This window comes from Dipodomys spectabilis, unplaced genomic scaffold, assembly GCF_019054845.1.
Source record: "Dipodomys spectabilis isolate Male_0828 unplaced genomic scaffold, ASM1905484v1 ptg000273l, whole genome shotgun sequence".
Lineage (NCBI taxonomy): Eukaryota > Metazoa > Chordata > Mammalia > Rodentia > Heteromyidae > Dipodomys > Dipodomys spectabilis.
In genome coordinates, this window is record NW_024870950.1 from 2523698 (window position 1) to 2536916 (window position 13219).

Genomic DNA, 13219 nt, shown 5'->3' on the forward strand with positions numbered 1-13219 from the left:
AGATGGTGTTTGGGAGATGTAAAACTCCCTGCAAACAGAATTCTCCTGAACATTCTTCCAAGATCTCACGTAAAGACCAGCAAGCCTGGAGGCGTTAGGAAAAAGGAGGAAGGAGACTTGAAGCCACAGTTGCCTGAAGGACCACCGGTTCGATTCAAGTCACGTGTGCTATCTGGGAAAGTCAGCACGATTTATTCATCCTGCAAACACTGAAGAACTTACTACTGTCCAAGCATCATGCTCGATGTCCGATACTCGATTGATAATAAAGTTCCTGGTGTTTCCAAGGTTGCCGAAAAGGTGTCAAAGCCCATGAGTCTTGAAACGGGAAATATCTATGTTATTTAAGGGGATTTAGTGGACCTACTATATTCAAAGGCTACCATGGTCATCAGACTAGCGTGTTTCTCATCTCTATCTTATGGCCAATGCACTGTAGTCATTTTTGGAGTATGTACTCTTCCTCAACACAGACACACACAGACACACACACACACACACACACACACCACACCACACCATGTGTTCCTGATGAGCTATAACTCCAGATACCTCATTCTTCTAGGCCAACATAGGAGAGAATGAGACCAAATACGGTCAGCCTCAGCTCTCCGTTCCCTTGGGGTCACAGAGATGGTTATAGTTCACAAAGGGATGGACCAAATTTATTCCTTGATCTATGAAAATTAGGAGCAAAGGGTCCCCTTTCCCCAAAGGCTTCCCTTTGGGGGCTTACTAAAATTGTGTGGGGCAGCTGGAGCTAAGGGTCAACACCTTTCTCGGCCTCTAGACTGAAGGCACAGTGAGGCAGGAGCATATGAGAAGGTGGCAAGCGACAGGGGAGACTGCAGGCATCAGGATGCTAGAAAGGATGAAGTAAGAGGTGGGAGGAGTCAGAGGAATGGATTGGTCTTTCCTTTGAAGGAGTCCTGGCATGTAATAGAGGCATAATACATGGGGACTCTAGTTCCGTTGGTGTTCCTTTGGGGATAAATCTTCTTGTACTTGGCAGAGGACATGCTGCTGTGTTCATGTGTGTTCATGTGCCAGTACTAGGGCTCAAACTCAGGGATTCGGTGTTGTTCCTTAGCTCAAGGCTGGCACTCTACCACTTAAGCCACAGCCCTACTTCTGGATTTTTGGTAGTTAATTGAAGATAAGAGTCTGATGGATTTTCCTGCCGGGAATGGCTTTGAACTGAGATCCTCTGATCTCAGCCTACTAAGTAGCTAGGATTAAAGGTATAAGACACCAGCATCTGCCTTTCTTGGCTACTTTGGATGTTGGACCCTTTGGAGGAAAGCATGTGGAGTATGAATGGTTGGGCTCATTCAGAAAACTTCCAGAAATATTTGAGAACTTTCTAATCTGCTATCTCTTTGCATCTCTCAGGACTATCAGAGACACAGTATATGACAAAGATTTTATTCAGTCAACAAAAATAAAATTTGCCAGCTTTATTGCTAGGCACTTTAGGTAGAATGTCTTTTTTATAGGTACTGTTATTATACCCGTGTTACAGATGAGCAAGCTGAGGTTTCAAAAGGGCACAGCGTTTCCTCAAGATTATGCTAGTTGCTAACACGGTCAGAGCCAGGGTTTGCATCCACCCTATTTTACTTCAAACACACACTACTTTATGAGCAGAACATGTCTATACAGTTTGGGTGCAGTCAAGCCACGACTCCAAGAGAATCCTTCTCATCTCTGCACAAAAGATAATTGTCCTGCATTGTGCTGGGAGCGGGGAAAGGCACAGCCACTTAAGGAAGTTCCCAGTCAGGAGCCAGTGGCTCATGCTATAATCCTAGCTATTCAGGAGGCTGAGATCTGAGGATCCCACTTGAAAACCAGCCTGGGCATACAAATCAGAGAGAGACCCTTATCTCCAATTAACCAATAGAAAGCAAGAAGTAGAGGTGTGGCTCAAGTGATAGAGCACCAGCTTTCAGCTAAAACAAAAAATACAAGACAGAGCACTAGGCTCTGAGTTCAAGCCCCAGTGCTTCCTCCACTCCCCCCCCCCCCCAAAAAAAAAGGAAAAAATGTAATAGGACCCAATGCATTTGCTTGCTAAGGAAGTTCTGTTTGGGAAAGCACTGTTGGGAATGTTCTAGACAATACTGGAGATGAGATTTGGCTGAAACGTCAGGGGTCACTGGCAAAGGCAGATTGACGACAGAAGCTGACCGTATGCTCTAATGAAGAAGAGACCACATGCAAAGATCAAGCATTTCCTTTCACTGGAAGCGTTTGTTTTTGTCTCCTGGGCCTTTAATCATAAAATTCAACTTATGTGGAACCATGACTGCAATCGATTTCCTGTATGAGATCACATACAGAGGAATCAGGCTAATTGGAGATTACGTGACTGCTGCTCTCGCCTATGAAGAGTCCCGTCTCGCCTCTAATTGAACTTTGTCTTCTCTGACAAATGCCAAGATGATCAAGAAGGCTCCCTCTTGGAAAGGTGAAGTGTCTGCATCTTGGCTGTGTGACGGTGCTATTTCTCCATGCGTGGGTGAGCTCTGTGATTGAGGTTGAACCCCAAAAGTTCTGAATTTTTATTCCTTTGAACTATAGTGAAGGACGGCTCCCAAGGCGCACCCTCAATTATCAATTGAGGCAATCAGGTGGGCTGACCTGATTGCCTAACAGGTTGGCCCCATCTTATTCCAGTGCCGGCACTCTGTTCCTTGCTAGCCATGTTGTTCTGAGAAATACTCAGAACCAATTCAAATCTCAGTTCTGTCTTTTGCAGCCTGAATGACTTAGGAAGGCAAATGATCTTTTCTTGTGCACCTACTATGTGCTAGGTGTAGTCAGTGCCTTCATAACTACATCGATCTCCTTAAGAACAGTTAATGGGTACACCTAGCAGTGTGAGTTGAAAGTGTTATTCGCTTTAGATCACAGCCACAGTAAGGTCAGTTCAGTCTAGAACCCAAACCTATTGCTTCTCTTTGTTGCCACTTGAGTCTCTGAGTCCCATTTTCCTCTCCTAGTAAATACAAATGGTAAAAGCTGTGCCTGGTTTCCTAGGCCTCTTCCCTCCTCAAGGAGTACAGAGGCTCTGAAGCAAAGCTGAGGTGTGCGGTGGGTGGGTGGGCTTTGTAATGCAAAAACAGTGCTGCAGGTGGAAGGGGGTGTGCTTGACTACGAGATTGCATCATCATTCCCTTTGCCTGCCACGAGCCACCTGCTATTGGTTTCTGATGAGTCTCTATTTAGCAGAGATCTGGCTGCTGTTTGAGGGAATCTACTATATGCCAGATGTTATAAGATGTCGGCTCCATTTTATAAGTAAAACAAATAAGGTTCATGTAACTAAGCAACACAAAGGGTTATAAAGGGCAAAAGCAAAATTCTAACCCATGGTTGCCTGCCTGGGTTAAGAGCAAAAGCACGGGCACTTTCCAAAGGATAGACTATTTCCATTCATCTTCATCTGCAGCTCTACCAGTCAGGCTCACCAATCATCACTGAGTATCCTTTCTAAAAGCTGAATGAATGAATCTTTTCTGAATGATTCTTCTATCTGCAGGAAGAGCCAGCCTCCCTGCTTGCCTCCCTGCCTCCCTGCCTTCCTGCCTCCCTCCCTCCCTCCCTCCCTTCCTTCCCTACCTTCTTTTCTTCCTCCCTCTCTCCCTCCCTCCCTCCCTTCTTCTTGATCCCAGGCTATTTTTAATCCCATAACTTTGACCCCCAACAGTTTTATCCCCTAGGACATTCCTATTACCAAAAGTAATCAGAGTTATGACAACATTAGCAACTTTTTAAAGAGAATTTAAAAGTCCTCAGTGGCATGGTTAAGCTACCGGCAATCTACTTCATTATTCTGCTGAAGTTATTTCCATTTGGATGAATGCTATTGCACATAAAATATTATTACAACAAACTTTAATTTCTTAATCTTTTTCCCCCTCCATTGTAAATTTGACCAATTATAGCTTCTGTTATTGGGGTCACTCTTTGGGATCTAGTACTTTTAAAAAAAAAACAGCATAATGAGAAAAGTGAAGAAAAGAATATCAAGAGATACAGATATTGGGAGAGGGGATACAAAAAGCAAGGGAAAGACAGGTTTCTTTATTGATAATGAGATTAACATGCTCTCCAGAGGCAAGATAGTTAAGTACAAACAGTGATCAAACAATGGGGTATAAAGCTATTTCTCTTTCTCTTAAGGTAGGAAAACCACTGATTCTGGGTTTGCTTTCCTTCCCAAGTTACTGGCAATCAAGTATGGCTGTGTTCCAGTTTGGGGTAAAATACAGACTCGCCATCCACCACCTCATCAGTATGGATATAGCAAATGAGAAAATATACACTTCAGTACACAAGCAAAGACCCCTGAACTAATACATCCATCTTCACATCGCCAAAATGAGGTTCGGGGCTGACTCATGAGAATGTCATCCTGATACCCTCATCCGACAATTGGATGATTCAGAACCCTTGGTTCCAATTTGCCTGTCAAGGTAGCTCCTGGCTTGGGTATTAGAAATTCTCAGAGCAATTTCTCAGATTTACAAACATCTGTGTCACTTAACCTCACAGACGCCATTTGCTTATTTGAATTAACACCAAGGCACAGCACTGGCCATATTTCATTGCATTAACCTTATTAGTGACAGCTTAATGCTGTGCTGTTCCAAGACATCTTGTATTTACGTTACAAATGAAGCAATGGCCGGCAATGCCCAGTCAAATAAAGGAAGCATAGGAAGGAACTCCAGTATTCTCTGGGGTGCTAAGGAGCGATGTCTATGTTTGATCAGTATGCATATTCTAGGTCAATAATCAAAGCAACATCAGTTCTAGATGGAGATCCAGGGCCTCTCATACCCCTGCAATCTAGAGGAATAGATGAGATACAGAGCTACAGCGGTCATGGTGAGAGGCAAGCAGGATGGCATTATGCTCTTTAGAGTCTTATCAGATCTATTTTAAATCAATGAGATGCACTCGTGGTCCTGTCTGTCTGCCCATCTGCAGGTCCGTCTGCCTTACTGTGCCTCCTGGTCTGTCATCTCTATTTCTCTCCTTTTCTCGGATGCATTTGTCACTGTGGTGTCTGAGTCTCTGGCCCTCAATTTTAAAAAGTCCATGAGCAAGGGAGATTTGGAATTCTACTTCCACTTGGAAGTCTGAGATGCTGACATGCTTCTCAATATCAGTTTCTTTCCCTTTGAAATCGACCGTAATACTGATCTTGGTGTGCTGCTGTTAGGGTACAACCAAGGAGAACCCATACAGGCAACTGGGTTCCTGGCCCCTCACAAAGCCCGCCCCTCCGCCCATCCTCAGCTTACCCTCATGACGCATTAGCATGCCACCAATCTGAGGGCTTTCCTCCAGTATGGCCTGCCCTCAGCCCATTTTCAGATCAGCCAATGGAGCTATGACTGGCAGAAATTATTTTTCAACCAATTGGTCTCTTTCCAGCAGTTTCATATGGCTTCTCACTGTAAATCACTCGGGGAAAATAAATGTCCCCAATCCATTAGTGGCTTTCTACCACGAGCCAATCTGAGGCACAAACTAGACAAGGCTTGTTAATGGTCACTTAAATACCTTCCTAGGGCTCAACCCTGAGGGCTGCAGCTACCCTGCAACCCCACCTGCCCATGGGAAAGGACGGACAGCAACAAGGACACAGACGCAGCCTTGATCAGTCAGAAGGGACCACACATCCTGGCTGGCTTATGCCCATTCCAGTCTGTTCCTGTAATCCCTGAGTAATGACCAACAGTGCACTTTTTGAAACCAGTTCCACTTCGAATGGTAAACTATCTTGGGTCTCTATGGCAACCAAGAACAATAGTTTGGATAATAATAGCTGTCACTTATCCACCGTCACCTGTGTGCTAAGCATCACCCTGCAAATCTCACCTGCAAACAGCAGTACAGCACCAAGGAAGGAAGAAGGCACCATGATGACCCTCATTGTATAGACCCGGGAAGTGACATTTAAGGCAACACACCCCACGTCAGTTACAGAGTGTGATCTGCACCTTCTCCTCACCTGCTGAAAATGTTGGCGGATCCTGATTCAGAGCTGACATAAGCCATCTCTTCTTCAGAGACACCAGGCCTTCAACGGAAGCAGCCCAGCCAATGATCTTCAAAGGCTTGGCCTGTTTCTTGCTTCCAGAACTGACTGAGTGGTGGGAGCCAGGTGGGCCCACATTCTTACTTAGCTCTCTCCTCTGTCCTAGCCTGCTGCTTTTATTTTCATTGTCCTGAACATACTCCCTCAATGGACCACTTAGAAAAGACCCCTGTGGCAGGTTGTAGCTCCAAGAAGACACACCTAGAGCACCCAGTTAGCAAGTGGATCTTCTTTAGGAAGTCTGACCCCTAAGTCCTACATGATTTGGCAGGACACACAGGCTATATGGCCTACAAGATTCACTCGAGGGCCTCTACGATGTATCTCAGAAGTAGAGTACCTGCCTAGCATGCTTGAAGAGGCACTGAGTGCTATCTATACCTAACCCTGTGCAACCCAAAGGCTTCCCAAGATGTCTGGTCACCAACAAGCATATGCTATATGGGACCAGATGTGACCAGAGCGCAGAAACAGTAACTACTACCTAGTGAGTGTCTATATTACATCTGAGCCTCTCAACATCACACTGTCTGTTCATCTGCATTGCATAAAGGCAGCCCAGGGGACTTGGAGAAACAGAAATACCAGTGAAATCAGGTAGATAGGAAGAGACCAGCTCAGGCTTACCGCCAGGCATGTGCTATCACGTGGTAAGCATGTCTATACTTTCCACAGAAAGCCATGTTACCCCAGGAATAGCCAAATAATGCTCCCCCAAGTTACCCATAAAAGGAGCAAGGGATCTCTATTTTTTAAAACAGAAAGGAAAAGATAGAAAAATACCCGCCAGGGTCCAGAGAGGTAAGTCATATTTCTTGTGACTTTCCCCCAAATGAAAATCAAAATGGAGTAAAAGGAAAACAGCAGAGCATGAAGTACACGCAGATTCAAATCCTAATTCTGTTTTTCAAGGTTCCTGGCTATTCATGCAATCTCCCTGAGCCCCAGTTGGTTCTATAAAAAAAAAAAAAAAAGCCTATCTCATTAGTCCATGAACGAGAGAGTAAATGAAGTAAAACAAGTATTTCTCTCTGTTTCTTCTCTTCAATTTCCATAAAGTACATAGAGTAACCAACCTGATCCCTCATTCCAGGTCTGACTAACCCAAGTTCAAACATATGATGCTGCACTTCCAAGTAAAGAGCATATCCTACTTGATGATGAAAAGGCTTTCATTAAAAATAGAGAGCAGATAAAAGAGACCTTCATCCCAGAGGCCGTTGTTGATTCATAAAAACACAGAATGAGTCATCCTGGATCTCAAGGCTAAAACGTACAATCAATGGGCCTCTCCGGCCAGCCAGTCCCAGCCCCGTGGAGGAGGAGAGACCCGTGGGCCATCTTCACAAGCTATGCCAGGCCTCCCCTGCAAAACTCATTAACTCTGCTTCCAGCTTAGCAAAAGGGAAACCATTTGGGACCCTTGACAATATTACATTCAAGTGTTCCCCGGGCCTGGTGGCTTCCTGAATCTGTAGGGATTCGGGGGGGGGGGGGGGGGGGGGAGAAGGATGTCTGCTAAAGAAATGTATGTGTCTGAGAATCAACCTGCCTGGCCTTCCCCTTGTCTCAAAATGCCTCAGTTCCTGTGTGCATGCATCCAGTTAGTCTAAGATGCAAAAACCAGAGAACACAGACTTCCATGTACTGTAGTTGAGGCCTGGTTCTTGAAAAAGTCACCGAAACATTTTCTTCTCTATATGTATTTTTACAGAAGTCCTAGAACCTGATCCTCAGGGTCATTAATTATATGCATGTATGCATGCATATGAATATGGGTATGTATTAGTGTAATCTGTGTGTATATGTACATATATTTGTATACATATAATACTGTCTGCAAAATAATGGGGTGGTTAAAGGAGAGTTATCAATAAAAGGTTTTCCTTGCACTAGACGGAGACTCTTCCACCAGCAAGAAAAATCATGAGCCAACAATCACCCAGCAACCTTTCTCCTTGATCCATTCACTTAGCAATCACTCTGATGCTCTGTATATGGTGCTGGACACTGAGAATTTGGTTCAGAGAACAGATACAAGTTCTGCCTTCTGAGATCCATCCGCCTGGCTGTGTAAGTGTTAACAAGAAGAACTCAGAACCCCTGGATTTGCAAAAGCACCTTCCCTTATGGGAGTCCCCAGAGGTACCAGAGATGAGTTCAAAGTCAGACACACCAGCTGCACAGACAAGGAGTGAACAAGAGCTCAACTCCCACTGCTTCTACCAGCTGCCTTCTTCTACCAGCTGCCTTCTTCTACCAGCTGCCTTCTGACCTTGGCAAAGGAAACAGGCCTCTGCCCTCAGAATGGGGAAGTGGGCAGAGAGGAGGGATGGATGGATGGCTTTTGTGTTTTTCTTGTTTCTTGATCTGGTCCCAGATTCTGGATTTCTGATCTAACCTGAGAACCCTGGAGGTGGCTGTTGCTTTGAGAAGCAGCAGAATCGGCCAGTTCACCTAACAAGCTTTGTCACACAGCCAGTGCTGGGGCCAGTGACCCTCTCCATCAGGTCTTCCCAGAACCTTGGGGATCCACGGAGAGATCTGCACACGCCTGGGATCCCATCTGAGAGTGGGTCTGAAGGAGTTGCTGGGGGAGATGGAGAATGGAGGGCCTTGTAGAGAGCTAGGCTTCAAGACGGAAGCAGGGGTTCAGGCAAAGATGAATGAGGGTTGCCCTGCCCTGGGAAAGAGAGAAGAGACCCGGAAGGAGACAGGGTGGGCTGTAGCCCTGGCCTCATCTTTTATCCAGCTTAGAGCTGCTGCTCAAACAACCCTCTTGGTTCCCAGTTCCTCTCCACACACCTGGTTACAGGGAGGAAAATGAGTGGAAGTGTCTGGGGGAGGGGCCCCGCCGGCTACCCTCCTCCCCCCAGCCTCCATCAGGACAGCAGATAGAAGTGAACAAGACCCAGTCTTGGGCCTGTCATCCTAGCTGTGACTCAGAGGCTGAGTTCTAAGGATGGCAGTTCAAAGCCAGCCTGGGCAGGAAAAGTCTATGAGCCTCCAAAAGCCAGAAGTGAAGCTGTGGCTCAGGCGGTAGAGTACTAGCCTTGAGAGAAACAAGGAGGAGGAAGAGGAAGAAGAGGAGGAAGAGGGAGAGGAAGAGAAAGAGGAGGAAGAAGAGGAAAGAAGAAGAAAGAAGAAGAGGAAGAAGGAGAAAAAAGCTCAGGGACAGTGCCCAGGCCCTGAGTTCAATCACACACACACACACACACACACACACACACACACACACACACACGCGCGTGCACACACACTCGCACAAGCACACACACTCGCACACGCACACACGCGCACACCAGCCAGGCCACTCACTGGCAGGGTGAGTGATCTCAAGAAATCACCCCCTTCCTCCGAGCTGCGGGTTTCCTCCCAGGACGAGGCGGGGGGGGGGGGGGGGGGGGGGCCGCGGAGACCTCCGGCCAGCCGGGCGCGGGGTCCGGGGAAGGGTGACGACGCGGGATGGCCCCCGAGCCAGCGGGCACCCACGGAACTCCCTAGAAACTGCCACCCCGCGCGCCCGCCGCCACCGCGGGGTAGCTTTTCTCCCCTGCCCCGCGTCAGCCTCGCCCCGCCGCGCGCGGGCTGCGGAGCGCTTCCGACGGCCCCGACCCCCGCGGCGCCCCCGGCCCCGGCGCCCCCGGCCCCGGGCGCCCGCCCTCGGCGCCGGCCGGTGCCCCCCCCCCGCGTCGTGGGGCGGAGGGCGGCTCTGGGAGCCGGGGGGCCTGGCCGAGGGGGGGTCCCCAGCATCGGGGCCCCCGGCCCGCCCCACCGCCCCTCCCCGGCGCCGGCGAGCGCGCAGAGCCCGAGGGGCGCGGATACTGGACCAGGCTTTGACGCGGATCTTGAGCTCGCCGTCCTGCGGCTCGGGCATGGCCCTCCGGGCGAGCCGGAGCTTGTTGAGCCCCCCGAAGCCCACCAGCACCACGGCGCGCATCTCCCGCGCGTCGCCGGCGCGGTGCGAGCCGTCGCCGCCGCCGCCCTCCGCGGGCTCCGGGGTCGCCTCCTTCTCGATCATCTGCTCCGTCTCCTCCGCTTTCTCCACGCCTTCCTTGGCCATGGCGCGCGCGGGCCGCGTGCGGGGCGCTCGGGCTGCCGTGGGGAGGATCGGGAGCTCCTCCCGCGCGGACTCCTCCTGTTGAATGCGCGGCGCCCGGCGGCGGCGCGCGGGGCGGCGGCGGCGGCCTCGGGCGGCCCGGGGCGGGCGGGCGGGCGCCGCGGCCGCGGCCGCGCCGTAAGCCTCCGAAGAGCCGCGCCCTGCGCGCCTCCTCGCCCCACAGCCAGCCCCGGCTCCGGGTTTCCAACCCGGGCTGCGGACCCCCGCTTGGTCGTGGCTCTGAGAGACTCGGCCTTCCGAGGACTCTTACGTAAAGCCCGTCCACGGCGGCGCCCGGCCCCCGCCCTCCCGCCTCCTCTCGGTCGCGGCCGCCGTTTTTGGTTATTTACGGCTCCGGGGCGGGCGGGCGCCTGGAAATGGACTGAGATGCTGCGGGCGGGACGCGCGGCCGGGCGGTCTCCCGCCGCCCGCGGGGGGCCCGGGGCCGGGCGGGGGGGCGGGGCCGGAGGGGGGGGCGGCGGAGAGACGGGAAACTGGGCTGTGTCCCAAGCAGGCAGTTCTGCGAGGAAGAGCCGGGGAGACGGGCGCGGGAACTCAGCACTAGGATACAAGCCCAGGGCAGAGTGGGCACCTGCAGGAGCCCTAGGATGCGCCTTCCAGACGACCTCCCTGCAGAGGACCGCGGCCCGGCCCACAGCAGGCAGCGCCTCCGGGAAAGTGATCTTAACGATCATTTGGGCCCAGAACAGAATCTCGTTCTTGTTCTGACTCCAGAAGACTTGGTACCTCATCCCCCAGCGCACGCGCGCGCGCACACACACACACACACGCATGCACACACACGCATGCACACACACGCACACGCATGCACACACACGCATGCACACACATGAACACACACGCGTGCACGCACACATGCACACACAGGCATGCACACGCATGCACACACACGCATGCACACACATGCACACACACGCATGCACACACACGCATGCACACACATGAACACACACGCATGCACACACTGCAGCTAGCCTTCGTGTGCTTCTTTTGCTATCAGATCCCTTAAAGAAAAGCTTATTGCACTGAAAGGAAATGCAAAAGCTGGTAACAGTAGCGGGCTTGCTTGGGGCCACTTGACAGATGGAGAGAGATGCATGAAGCGTCTTGGTTGTGTTTTGTAGTGTGAGAAGCCAGCCCCGGCAGAGTGGGTGCCTCCTTCACCCTTCCTGAGCCGCAGCACCCGGGTCCATGCCGCGCGCCTGTTAACTTGGTTCTCCACCTGGTGTGAAGTGGTCGGTGGATAGGATTCCGGTGATGAGGAACTGGATTTCCAAGCTCCAGCTTGGGGAAGACCATAAACAAGTGCGTGTTTCCCTCCATTCTCTCTCTGCCTCCGCATCTCTAATTTCATTTCCTTGGCTTTGGGTGCCTCAAACATGTTCATATAGCCAGTGGTGGTGGCTCCAGCCTGTGATTCTAGCTACTTGGAGGTAGAGGTCCAAGAAGGCAATTCAAGGCCAGCCTTGAACTGGGTGGGGGTAGAGGAAAATGAGGCACCATCTCAACCAATGACAACATAGAGTGGTAGAAGTCAGTGAAGCCAACTACCAGGAAAGCACAATGCATGGGAGTTGTCATTTTGTCCAGGTACAGTGGTTCACACCTGTAACCTATGCTATTCCAGAGGTAGAGACTGAGGGAAATCTTGGTCTGAGGGTTTGCCTCAGACAAAAACTGCAAGATCCTACCTGATCCATAACTAAATTTTTAAAAAGAGGGGGCTGGAGATACAGCTCAAGTAGTGGAGCGCTTTTTTAGCAAGTATAGATCGTTGAGTTCCATCCCCAGGACCTCAAGTAGAAGAGAAGGAGCTATACTTTTGGAGCGGACATGTCTTCGGTGCTGATATCCAGTGCAATGTATTTCATTGTTTTGGCCATGCCTATAATTCTCCACGTGTTGGGTAAGTTATGCAATTTGATCCTCAGAATAATCATATGAGTTAACAATTACTGTCCACATTTTACAAAAGAGGAAATCAAGTCTTAAGTAGGCGAGTCACTGTGCTGAAAACAACACATGGTTTCTTTTAGCTGTGGTGAGACACAAACTGACTTCAGGTCCACGTTCAACAGGAATGTTTGTTTACAGGACAGTTCTGCCTCTGACTGATCCTACTCTGTGGACCTACTCTTTTTCTTGGCATTCTAGTATTTCTATTCTACCAAGATCCCTTGCCTTAGTTCTGAGTGTTTTCCTTTGGCATTAGTAAGATAAACCTATCATATAATCAGCAAAAACCACATTTAAGAGAAAGTAGCTTATGTGGTATACTAAAGGCTGCATAATTATACCCTGCAAGGGAACCTTCTGGCTGCACATAAGCCCCAGATTATAATTGGCAGACAGCCCATTGTCAACAAGCCAGAAGGAACACACCGTTCTCTTTGCTGCTTGGAGAAGAATATCTTCCTCTTAGTCCCGTATAACACTATCATTAACTATTCCAAAGTTTTATCCTTCCTGGTGGCATGTAGCAAGAGCTATATGTGAGGCATATCTAAAATTAAACACAATGGATCAATTTTTAATTTATAAAATGGATTCCTTGGCATTGTAGGGTGATGTCAAACAGCGACCACTGCTGGTGAAGCCTACCTACTATTATTGCTCAGCTCTATGACCTTACCAATGACTTCAAGAAAGGCCCCTTACACTTGTTCATGGGGGGGGGGGGGGAGTGAGGGAGGGGGCAGCGGGAAGAGAAGAACAGAGATAAGGACAGGAATAGGGAGGGAGAGGAAGAGTAGGAGGGAGGGAAGAAGGGAAGGAGGATAAAAGGGAAGGAGGGAGAGATATTGAGGGAGAGAGAGAAAGAACAAGAGAACTCAAGATATTGGATACCTGAGGGGAGTATTGCATAATAGAGGTGAGGGTTTTTTTTTTTTTGAGTAATGGTAGGAAACAATATTGTTTTAGAAATAATTAAGTAATTTGAAATGCCTCAGTGATTTGGGGGGGGGAGGAGAGGAGGGGGATCA

General features: G+C 49.5%; 1 protein-coding gene across 1 annotated transcript in view; it reads right to left on the reverse strand.

The window, feature by feature from the left end:
• Window positions 1–10233, reverse strand: part of Vat1l (vesicle amine transport 1 like) — a 93356-nt gene extending 83123 nt beyond the window's left edge. The window contains exon 1 of the mRNA XM_042700880.1: window positions 9946–10233. Coding sequence (XP_042556814.1) covers window positions 9946–10178 — 233 coding nt within the window. The 5' untranslated portion in view covers window positions 10179–10233. The remainder of the gene's footprint in view (window positions 1–9945) is intronic.
• Window positions 10234–13219: the final 2986 nt, after the last annotated feature.